Source organism: Acipenser ruthenus, chromosome 34 (assembly GCF_902713425.1).
Source record: "Acipenser ruthenus chromosome 34, fAciRut3.2 maternal haplotype, whole genome shotgun sequence".
NCBI lineage: Eukaryota > Metazoa > Chordata > Actinopteri > Acipenseriformes > Acipenseridae > Acipenser > Acipenser ruthenus.
This window is the reverse complement of record NC_081222.1, coordinates 12,170,667-12,182,883: the sequence shown is the minus strand read 5'-3', so window position 1 is coordinate 12,182,883 and position 12,217 is coordinate 12,170,667. Positions and strand designations below refer to the sequence as shown.

The 12,217-nt window shown below is 46.8% G+C and overlaps 1 protein-coding gene across 1 annotated transcript in view; it reads left to right on the top strand.

Moving 5' to 3' along the window:
- LOC117409829 (potassium channel subfamily T member 2) overlaps positions 1–12,217 on the top strand; it is a 93,143-nt gene that overhangs the window by 60,401 nt on the left and 20,525 nt on the right. Inside the window, exons 13-17 of the mRNA XM_059007207.1 lie at positions 619–682; positions 4,219–4,327; positions 9,984–10,092; positions 10,899–11,051; positions 11,519–11,757. Of these exons, the coding sequence (XP_058863190.1) occupies positions 619–682; positions 4,219–4,327; positions 9,984–10,092; positions 10,899–11,051; positions 11,519–11,757 (674 nt within the window). The remainder of the gene's footprint in view (positions 1–618; positions 683–4,218; positions 4,328–9,983; positions 10,093–10,898; positions 11,052–11,518; positions 11,758–12,217) is intronic.

Here is a 12,217-nt window from a genome sequence, read left to right as displayed (position 1 = left end):
TCAGTATGCAAATAAAATTGGGATTTGTATAATAATTAGTATTTAATAATATCTATATTTTAGTGGCGTTATATATATATAATCCAGGGCTGGCAATGGAACCTGAAACAAGCAATGCGATTGGTTGAGCAAGGTTCCAGCTGTCTGTGTATTGGATGGATACAGACAGCTGGAGTCTTGTCACATATTCTAAATCACTGTGCTGCCTCACAGAATTTAAAGTAATGGTAGCCATCTTGTTTACAGTTACAAATGTACAGTAACTATCAAACTGAGTGACCAATTACCAGCAAAAAAATCCCAACAGTAGCAAGCAGACGTGAGATTTGGATGAAGAACAATTAAATGAACTGGAAGATAGCAAAACAGAAATATATGGGGTAAAAAAATCGCTGTCTTTCTAGTCACCCTGACTTTGTCACTTTTTAGCGGTGTGTAAACGCTACAGGAAAACTCAGACTTCACATTATCCACCCTTCTCAGACACAGACCCGAGGCGTCCCTGTATTCAATGTGTCAGGCCTTATTGCATCCATCTCTGTGTGTGTTACTAACTGAAACCCTTGTCTTTTCCACTAACACGCTGTGGCCCCGCCCCCGCTTTGCTATTGGCTGAAGGATGGATGATGCGGAGGCCTGCTTTGTCCTCAGCAATCGCTTTGAGGTGGACCGCATCGCAGCCGTAGGTCCTCTTCCTTTATTCAATCCCTTTGAAGTGTTCGTCTGTGTGCTTCCTCCAGGCCCTGACTGCCTCTTCTGCCCAGACTGCTGGTTCTGAATGAAGTGGGTTTCTGCATTGGCACACACTTCTGGTTCCTCAAATCCGTTTCCTTTTTATAAATCGTTTTCAGAGTGTTCAAAGGCAAGTATAGAAATAGTATTTAGACCCAGTGGAGAGTTTTCAACGAGGGGAAATTGTGTGTAAAAAAAAAAAAAAAAACGAATTGAAATAACTAGTTTAGAAATCTCTTTTGAAACATCAAGTAGCAAAAGATATTTTTATCCCAGTCCTGGCTCATAAGAACATAAGAAAGTTTACAAATGAGAGGAGGCCCCATTCAGCCCATCTTGCTCGTTTGGTTGTTAGTAGCTTATTGATCCCAGAATCTCATCAAGCAGCTTCTTGAAGGATCCCAGGGTGTCAGCTTCAACATTACTGGGGAGTTGGTTCCAGACCCTCACAATTCTCGTTAAATTAGGATTCATATGAATATATGATGCTCTATAAATGTGCTAACCAGCATTATGTAACAGGAGCAGTGTTTACTGTATAACTCTGGAGCTTAATAAGCTGCTGTATATTTTAAATAGCAGCTTGGTACAGTGATGGACATAAGACTCCTACAGCAAGCTCAGGTGTGTCTTATTAAACTTCTAGTAAAACCTGGAATGGATCACACTGCTGTAAGATTATTTAGACCAATACGTTCAAGAACAGTAATTATTAGTTAGATAAAACATTTATATTTACAAAAATAATAATTCATATAAAATATTAAAAATAAATCAGTATACAAATAATAATAATAATAATAATAATAATAATAATAATAATAATAATAATAATAATAATACATGATTAATACTTTACTGTTAAAAGTCTGATAAGTCAATTGGTTAAGCTCTCCTGTTAGCGTGAAGCTTGCTTTACAGTAGTCGTGCATCCTTCTCGTTGTTTGTGTAACGTTATCTAAGGGTCTTGTTTTGATAACCCAGGAGGTGAGTGGAGAGCTCTGAAGACACGGTGAGCAGCGTGTGAGCTGCAGTAATGGAGCTGTCAGACTGGAAGCTCTTGATGGACGAGCCCCAAGGCTACACTGCTTTGCAATAGAAGGCGGTTTTTAAAAACCACCAGGATGCGTTGAATGAAACAGGAAATCCAGACACCAAAAGCTTCCTCTTTGGTTTTACAATTAGAATCATTTTATTATGTGAAATATCCAAGCACCAGAGGAGCCCTGCACTTAAAATAATGATCATTAATTGAATTGACGTGAAAATACGAACGCTTGCAATTAAGAGGAGGTTTTGTTTACTGTGGTTTGCAAGCTGAGTCATGATCTTAATCCGCTTCAGGATGAAAGCGTAACGTCAGCTTCATGTTTACTGCAGTTCTGAATTCCTTCCCACGAAAGCGTTTAGCTTCCAAGCGTAATGAAGGCAAATGGATTCCAGAGATATGAGTCACACATGCTTACCGCCCTGGAAACAGGCCCATAGTAACACCCCATGCATCTTACATTTGTGTTGCATTTTTGAGACGTGATCGTGCATCTGAGATCAAACTTGGTAAGGATATTTGAAATGGTCAGGTTAGGGTTACCCTATGACTCCAGGTATGCTAGGACAGTTTGGGACAGTTCAGGCTTTTCAACTCACACCCCCAATGCATTCTGGTAAACGTAGTCCTGCTGTGAAAGGTACCAGAATGCACTGGGGTGTGGGTTGAAAAGCCTGAACTGTCCCAAATGGTCCCAGTGTATATGGAGTCGTATGGTAAGCCTAGCTCAGGTAAGCCAAGGTAAAGGGAAAGGATTTGACAAAATGTTTGTTGTTCAGTGCTATCCTTGACTTCAGGCTTGTGGTTCTTCCGTGGCCTCCACAATCCCCAAGGTCTCAATCCGATTATACACATCTGGGATGAGCTTGAGTGATTTGTCGTCTTAGCAGTGTGGTGAAGTCATCCCTCAAGACACCTTCAAGCAAGGGGATTGTGGAGGCCATGGAGGAACCCTGAAGTCTCTCTGCCATGCTCCTCAAACCATTCAGTGGATGGGAGACTTCGTCTGCGGTAATGCTTAAGTGGACTATGAAATTCAGTAATCAAGGGGCCCAGGGTATACCAGGAGAACATGCCCCATGCCAGCGCGATGCCAAATCCAACGAGGTAGACAGGTCTACAGCCTGATTCAGTCACAAATTATATTGCATTTTGAGAACTCTGTGGAGTTCGAGAAGTTGCCCTACCATAATCATATTTGCGTTATAAAATAGATACATTGATGGGAAACTCAACGTGGCACAATGCTGCACACAGCGACTGAAGGGGGTGTGCAATATCCAGGCAGTGGATGTGAACTGCAGACAGACTTTGGGCTTGGGAGTTTTAAAGAATTCATACTCCTTCACAGTAAGTTCAGTTTCTATCAGATGTTGTTGAACTGCCCAGAGGGAGCCTTATTAAAGAGAAGAGTCGGTGCGTTCTTTGAAAGACAGGCAGTTCCTCGCGGGTGCCTATCTCTCCTCCACGGCAGGTTTGAACTGCGCAGACATCAGAGAGGTTGAGAGGGTTGAGGGGGAGGGGGCGGTGCTTTGAACCGCGGTCCCCTAGGTTTGATACGGTGTCGTGGAGCCTGACCTTTTCAATTCCCCTTCGATCGCCGATGCCTTCTCATTAGAGGGCTCTTCCATTCGGTTCTGTTTTCGTCTGACATTTTCAGATCTCCTGTAATGAGATTAAATAAGCCCTCTCTGATTGGCCATTCATTCATTCAGACCGGGAGAGCTGCAGTGGATGCCAGATAAGAAAATGTCAAAAAAAAAAATTTTTTAACAATTCATTCCAAAAATCTACTAAATCTACAGGGAGTGTCGTGTAGTGTGCTGTACCACTCAACTGATACCCACTCCACAAGCGGCCAGAGTGGTTGTAATAAACTTATCTATATCTTTATCTTATCTTATCTATCTATCTATCTATCTATCTATCTATCTATCTATCTATCTATCTATCTATCTATCTATCTATCTATCTATCAGCTCAAAGAGCAGCTTCCATATATATATAGAGAGAGATATATAGATAGATAGATATTATTAAACGTGATATACTTGATCAAAGAAATCTCTGCTTGTAAGCCGTGCTTTCAATTAGTGTTGTCCCCGCCCCTTCACTGGCTTCTTTCCTGTCTTTAACCAATCAGCTGCTTCCTCCTATTGACTGACATGCTTTCAGCCAGTCACCTGCTTTGACCCAGAAGACGCCGCTCCGGTGAAATGACCCAGGAAGTGCAAACAGATAACCCGAGAATAAGGCCTAGAAACCGAGAGCTTCCTTTTAACCTGACGCAGAACCAGCAATCACACAAAAATGCACACGTCTCTTTCAAAACATTTTGAGACCCATGTGGTGGATTCAGAAGGGCAGAAGAGCAGGTCAGGTTTATGAAATGATGGCTTTACATGCCACTCCCTCACGCTGCTGTCTTTGTGTTTCAGGATCACCAGACCATCCTGAGGGCTTGGGCGGTCAAGGATTTCGCCCCCAACTGCCCTCTGTACGTCCAGATCCTCAAACCAGAGAACAAATTCCACGTCAAGTTCGCAGGTAAACTCGAGGCTCGTGTCTCAGCTGCTTGAAACCGGAAGCAGGCAGCGTTTAATCGCGTTTAACCCTTCCAGTCCTGAAGAAGGAACTCCTTTATTGAGCGTCCAAGAGAACAGGACGAAACATCGTTTATTTATTTTTAACATATACTTCTACAAGACCTCGGACTGGGAGCTAGGAGTCCCGCGAGGCTCCGATGTGATTTCCGACAGCGTGTGTTAACAAACGGAGCTAAGACAAGGTCCCACCAGGACTGAAAGGGTTAATAGATCATTTCACTGCTTTCAACTTGTGTACAATCTGGATTTTAAAGAGATAGATACATTCATTTATATATATATATTGGTTGGTTATGGTATTTGCAATCGTTTCGAGTGCTTCCGGGTTCTGAATTTTTTACTAAATCGTTCTTTTCATCTCTGCCAGTCGCATTTCCTCTGCGTTTCTATACAGACAGAGAGAGGGGAGGTGTAATGATGCTCTGATGTCACGATGCCATTCATAAATAGAGGAATAAAAATATATATATTACGACGTACAGTCAGTGACTAAACCCACAAAACAGGTCAAGTAATCAAGTCATAAACTGTACTATATTTGAGATCGAATACAATTCATTTACAGCATACAGTGGGGTTTAAAGGGACATAGCTTGCAGTTTTGTTTAAGAATATGAATCATTTCTCCTAAACAAATCAGCCGCTGGGTCTCTCAGATTGAACACAGTAAGACAGTACACAGTCGCTGAAGCGAAGGGCGATCTTACTGAAATACCTGCATGGTCAAAATGAACAACGACAGACCGCACGCCCACTGAGAATCTCTTCAGAGCCCAGACAAACCCTGAGCAAAATCATCTACTGGACCAGTGCTGTCCTGAGACAACAGGAGCACAAGGACAGCTACAATGGGATGAGGCAGCTGTTGGTGGAACGGGAGCACAGTGGGGTATTTTAATCCCAGTGTGATACACAGATGCATTGTGCACATTCAGAATCCACTCCCTTGACTTTAATTGGCAGACATTATATCCAGCGGAGGTAGACTTAGAACAGAGAGAAGGAGACTCTTCTTCACACACAGAGTGGTGAGGGGATGGAATGGGTTACCTAGTCATGTTGCTGAAGGAGACTCTTCTTCACACAGAGAGTGGGGAGGGGATGGAATGGGTTACCTAGTCATGTTGCTGAAGGAGACTCTTCTTCACACAGAGAGTGTGAGGGGATGGAATGGGTTACCTAGTCATGTTGCTGAAGGAGACTCTTCTTCACACAGAGAGTGGGGAGGGGATGGAATGGGTTACCTAGTCATGCTGCTGAAGGAGACTCTTCTTCACACAGAGAGTGGTGAGGGGATGGAATGGGTTACCTAGTCATGTTGCTGAAGGAGACTCTTCTTCACACAGAGAGTGGGGAGGGGATGGAATGGGTTACCTAGTCATGTTGCTGAAGGAGACTCTTCTTCACACAGAGAGTGGGGAGGGGATGGAATGGGTTATCTAGTCATGTTGTTGAAGGAGACTCTTCTTCACACAGAGAGTGGGGAGGGGATGGAATGGGTTACCTAGTCATGCTGCTGAAGGAGACTCTTCTTCACACAGAGAGTGGTGAGGGGATGGAATGGGTTACCTAGTCATGTTGCTGAAGGAGACTCTTCTTCACACAGAGAGTGGTGAGGGGATGGAATGGGTTACCTAGTCATGCTGCTGAAGGAGACTCTTCACACAGAGAGTGGGGAGGGGATGGAATGGGTTACCTAGTCATGTTGCTGAAGGAGACTCTTCTTCACACAGAGAGTGGTGAGGAGATGGAATGGGTTACCTAGTCATGTTGCTGAAGGAGACTCTTCTTCACAGAGAGAGTGGTGAGGGGATGGAATGGGTTACCTAGTCATGTTGCTGAAGGAGACTCTTCTTCACACAGAGAGTAGGGAGGGGATGGAATGGGTTACCTAGTCATGTTGTTGAAGGAGACTCTTCTTCACACAGAGAGTGGTGAGGGGATGGAATGGGTTACCTAGTCATGTTGTTGAAGGAGACTCTTCTTCACACAGAGAGTGGGGAGGGGATGGAATGGGTTACCTAGTCATGCTGCTGAAGGAGACTCTTCTTCACACAGAGAGTGGTGAGGGGATGGAATGGGTTACCTAGTCATGTTGCTGAAGGAGACTCTTCTTCACACAGAGAGTGGTGAGGGGATGGAATGGGTTACCTAGTCATGTTGCTGAAGGAGACTCTTCTTCACACAGAGAGTGGTGAGGGGATGGAATGGGTTACCTAGTCATGTTGCTGAAGGAGACTCTTCTTCACACAGATAGTGGGGAGGGGATGGAATAGGTTACCTCCTTGGGATCCTTAATGTTTCCTTGAGAAGGCCTCCTTCACTTTAAACATTGACATGTAATTTGACAGCAGCTAGTCTATGTGACGGGCTTACCTGCTTTTTGCTGGTAACCCCACTATACAAGAAATATTAAACTGTTATTAAGCCCCAAGACATTTCAAAACTGAGAAGCTAATAGCCTTATCGGCAGTGACAGGACTAATAACTAATAACTAGACTGTGAGTGACGCCTCCACGCTGTGTTTCTCCCTCCAGCGCTGGCAAAACTGAAATCTTAATTTTCCATAAACCATTTTCACCCGGCACAAAAACACACACATGCCTCGCCCATTAATCACTGCAAGGGCTCGGCCCTTGTCCTCTCAGACGCTCGTCCACGTGTCTTCTTTTTGATTTCTCTCAGCGGGGGAGAAAGAGAGAAGCAGGGTTGATGAGAGAGAGAGAAGAGGAGAGAAAAAACAAATACAGGCAAGCAAAGGAGCTCTTGCCAAGAAGTGAAAACCAATGCTTATTTCTCATTAGCATCAGTAACCTTGCCATCTACCCCCTTTCATCTCTCTCAAGATTTGATGATACATTTTTGCTTTTGAATTTGGAATATGCAGATCAGAGAATACACTACAGATGAAAGGTTGCTGCTGTCTGCTGTACTGTGGTTTGGATTCAGTCTGCCAGAAAATCAAATGTTTTGGATGCTGTAGCTGCGATCATGTGGTACATAGAACAAGCAAGAAATGGAACCGGGGTCCCCCGAGCGGCACGTCCAGTAAAGGCGCTCCGTGTGGCGTGCGGGACGCCCCCTAGTACGTCTAGTGAGCTCAAGCAGACAACAGCAGGGCTGGCCTTTGTCCTCCAGAGTCTGTAGTTAATTATTGAGAGTTAATAGCATTATGAAACTGTCAATAGCAAAAAAAAAAAACAACTGTCCTCTAAAAACAGAGAAGCTGTTTGTTTTTTCAGCTCTTTGGAAAATTGCTCAGAGATTTCACAGCCATTGCAACCCTAATAAACACCCAAAGCGGTTATCTCAGCGACAGACAGATCGTAAAAAGTCTGGTGCATTTGTTTGTCTGAGTTTATTATTGTTTGAGCGTTCTCCAAACAGCTCTAATCAGGGAGAGGCCCGGGCTGGGAGCTGGTAAATGATTCATCTCCATCTGTACCTGTTTGTAAATGCTTCCCATCACGCTCTGTATCTCCAAGTGCAGATAAGCAGAAAGCTGTGCTGCTGGAAGTCCCTGAAGACGCGTTTCTTACAGCTCTGAGGAAACAGAGCGGTGTGGAAGATGCCTTCTTGATTTCAATTCAAACATGTTTTCTTAAAGGGGAATCCAGTGTAGTACGTATTGCCTCATCGTATGTCTCTTGTGTTTCCTTCCTCTCTGACGAGGTTTGCAATCGTTCTGGATTGTGTTGCTCTCATATTGAATCCTTTGTCTCTGCCTTTACCTGGCTGTGAGCTTGTATGGAGAATCCTAAATGCCGGGACTGAGCTGCCTTCCTCATTGCATTCACATCATGTGACCATCAGTTCCACCTCCTCTCTCTGTCTGTAAATATACAGGAGAGGCGGGGCTAAGCAGAGTTGAAAGGTCGCATCGTCACATGATTTCAATGGAATGGGGACGTCTGTTAAGTCCCGGGGTTTCGGGTAGCTGACTTTTGGGGGCCACCCCTGCTAGGAAACCCCATGAAATATTAAAGCAATCACAATGATGTTTAGCGACTTTAATGCGCAATACAAGAGATGAAAATCTCTTGGACATTACCAGAGCTTCCCAGGGATGGTTTTAAAAGCTTATCCTTAACATTCCACATTGTTTGCACACCTCTTGGCCACTCACAGCTGCTCTCATGACCAGTGGCAGTTATTATTTATTTATTTATTTATTTATTTATTTATTTATTTATTCATTTTGTCTGACTAATTAGATTGCTGCCAAACGGAATGTCGGTTGGCGTTTTACAACGGCGCTAATTGCAGCCCGGGGACTGTGAATAAATACATGCAAATGAGGCAGCAATCTCAGGAGTACTGCAAGAAAACTGGCTCCCTAGTTACGCAGCTTTTCATGAGAACGTGTGAGTGTGAGTGTGAGTGTGTGTGTGTGTGTGTGTGTGTCAGTGTGGTTGGTGTGTGTGTGTGTGTGTGTCAGTGTGTGTGTGTGTGTGTGTGTGTGTGTGTGTGTGTCAGTGTGGTTGGTGTGTGTGTGTGTGTGTGTGTGTGTCAGTGTGGTTGGTGTGTGTGTGTGTGTGTGTGTCAGTGTGTGTGTGTGTGTGTGTGTGTGTGTCAGTGTGGTTGGTGTGTGTGTGTCAGTGTGGTTGGTGTGTGTGTGTGTGTGTGTGTGTGTGTCAGTGTGGTTGGTGTGTGTGTGTGTGTGTCAGTGTGTGTGAGTGTGTGTGTGTGTGTGTGTGTGTCAGTGTGGTTGGTGTGTGTGTGTGTGTGTGTGTGTGTGTCAGTGTGTGTGTGTGTGTGTGTGTGTGTGTGTGTGTGTGTGTGTGTGTGTGTGTGTGTGTGTCAGTGTGGTTGGTGTGTGTGTGTGTGTGTGTGTGTGTGTCAGTGTGGTTGGTGTGTGTGTGTGTGTGTGTCAGTGTGTGTTTGTGTGTGTGTGTGTGTGTGTGTGTCAGTGTGGTTGGTGTGTGTGTGTGTGTGTGTGTGTGTGTCAGTGTGGTTGGTGTGTGTGTGTGTGTGTCAGTGTGGTTGGTGTGTGTGTGTGTGTGTGTGTCAGTGTGGTTGGTGTGTGTGTGTGTGTCAGTGTGGTTGGGGTGTGTGTGTGTGTCAGTGTGGTTGGTGTGTGTGTGTGTGTGTGCGTGCCGTTCCATTCGAGGAGAAATGAGGGGTTTGTTATGTGTTTACCAGTGTAAAGGGCCGCACACATATTGCCCCCTGCTGGTGAAATGAGGTTAAACGCTGTAAGGCTCTGGGTAGCGCAGGTTCCAGGCTGTGCGAGGTCGCCGGGCTTCACTGGGAGGGAGCGTCGCATCGGCTCTGGCGCTTTGGGAGGCAAAACCAGCAGGGACTGTTTCTCCAGTCCCAGTGAGAGCAAGCGGACGCCTGCAGGGCTGCCTTTATCCTCCAGGGGGCGGAAGTTCACTGACATCCGCTGTGGAGCTGCTGGATGTAAAGAGGCGAGTGGCTTGGGGTTCGGAGGATGCCCACTGACCTTCTCCTGAGCCAAGGGGCAGCTGTGGTCAGGGAACGCAACTGGTCAGCCTAAATAAGGGAGAAAAACATTCTGCATGTGTGTGTGTGTGTGTGTGTGTGCGTGTGTCTCCGTGTCTGCGTCAGCCTCCCTGTCTTTGTGTCGTTTCAGATCACGTGGTGTGTGAGGAGGAGTTCAAGTATGCCATGCTGGCTCTGAACTGTGTGTGTCCGGCGACCTCCACCCTCATCACCCTGCTCATTCACACCTCCAGAGGCCAGTACGTACCCCAGCGGCGGCCCCCCGGCCCCCAGTCTGTCTCTGTGTGGGGTGGGGTGGGGGGTTTGTATGTGTGTCTCATACAGGGAGGTGGCCGATCTGCCTGGTGGATTCACAGCTCTAGGATATCCGCACGCAAGCTGAGCACCACTAAGGATCGACGGCTCACGCTTTTCAGCTTGTATGCTTGCTTGCTTGCTGCTGTTTTGTCATTTTCACCACTATTTGGTGGATCTGCGTTTTAGTGAACTATTCTGCTGCTTTATGCAGTGTTTTGTCTCCAGTTATGAACTGGTGTCATATGAGAATGTTTTAAAAGATGTGTAACACAGTATCTAATTGTCTCCCCTCCCTCTCTTTCTCTTTCTCTCTCCCACTCCTTACCGTTTTCCCTCACCCTCTCACCTGTCCTCTCCTCTCTCCCCACTCCATTCCCCTCTCTCCTCTGATCTCCTCTCCTCTCCACTCTGTTCCCCTCTCTCTCCTCCTCTCCCCTCTCCTCCTATCCCTTCCTCTCTCCCCTCTCTGTTCCCCTCTCCCCTCCTCTCTCCCCTCTCCATTCCCTCCTCTCTCCTCTCCATTCGACTTTCTCCTCCTATCCCCTCTCCATTCCCCTCTCCTCTCTCCGTTCCGCTCTCTCCTCCTATCCCCTCTCCTCCTCTCCCCTCTCTCCTCTCTACCCTTTCCCCTCTCCCCTCTCTCCTCTCCCCCTCTCCTGTCTCCTCTCCCCTATCCCCTCTCCTCCTCTCCCCTCCTCTCTCTCCTCTCCTCCTCTCCCCCTCTCCTCTCTCCTCTCTCTCCTCTCAGAGAGGGGGGTGCTGGCTCAGCTGAGCGGTGGCAGCGCTCGTACGGCCGCTGCTCTGCTAACGAGATCTATCACATCCAGCTGGATGAGAGCAAGTTCTTCGGGGAGTACCAGGGCAAGAGCTTCACCTATGCTTCCTTCCATGCCCACAAGAAGTGAGGACCCCCCCCCCTCCCTCCCCCTCCCCCTCCCCACACTGTGCCGTCAGGACCTCTGTACAGTCCTGGACAAAACTTTCACATCATCTACAATTTTAGGATTGAGGCATAATTTTTAAAAAAAAACTGTATGAACATAATTGAGATATTGTATTTATCCTGTAGACAAAAAAAACTGCTAAATGATATTTCAAAAGTCTACCGGAAGCCATAATAGTAGTACAGTATGTCATGTTAGATTTCGATTTCGATTTTTTCATTTTCGTCAGTCTTTCGTTAAGTGTATGGAAAACTATAAAGCTGTGTGTAATTCAATATGTTAACGTGACATTATTCAGCAGGTTTCATTCGACTTTATGAAGCAAAATGAGTTCATTCTGTAGGGTGATACACAGCGTTTGTCCAGCGCTGTGGTGCCTTCCTTAGTGTATTGAAGTCCAGTGCAGCTCCTGTCTCTCCCGCAGGTATGGGGTGTGTCTGATCGGAGTACGGAGGGTGGACAACGCCAACATCCTGTTGAACCCGGGGCCGTGCCACATCATGAGTGGCTCAGACACCTGCTTCTACATCAACATCTCCAAGGAGGAGAACTCCGCCTTCATCTTCAACCAGCAGGAGGCGCTGCGCGGGAGCCACGGCCCGCCGCAGAGCATCTACCACGGCCTGACACGCCTGCCTGTGCACAGCATCATCGCCAGCATGGGTGAGAGAGGGAGACACCCACTGGGGTGGAGGGGAACTGCATGCTGGGGAGAGCGAAGAAACAGAGGGAGGGAAGCAGTGTGGCTCTAGTGGAGCTGAGGAGGGACTGGGAGGGAGGGAAGCAGTGTGTCTCTAGTGGAGCTGAGGAGGGACTGGGAGGGAGGGAAGCAGTGTGGCTCTAGTGGAGCTGAGGAGGGACTGGGAGGGAGGGAAGCAGTGTGGCTCTCGTGGAGCTGAGGAGGGACTGGGAGGGAGGGAAGCAGTGTGGCTCTAGTGGAGCTGAGGAGGGACTGGGAGGGAGGGAAGCAGTGTGGCTCTAGTGGAGCTGAGGAGGGACTGGGAGGGAGGGAAGCAGTGCGGCTCTAGTGGAGCTGAGGAGGGACTGGGAGGGAGGGAAGCAGTGTGGCTCTAGTGGAGCTGAGGAGGGACTGGGAGGGAGAGATGGAAGTTGACACCTTACA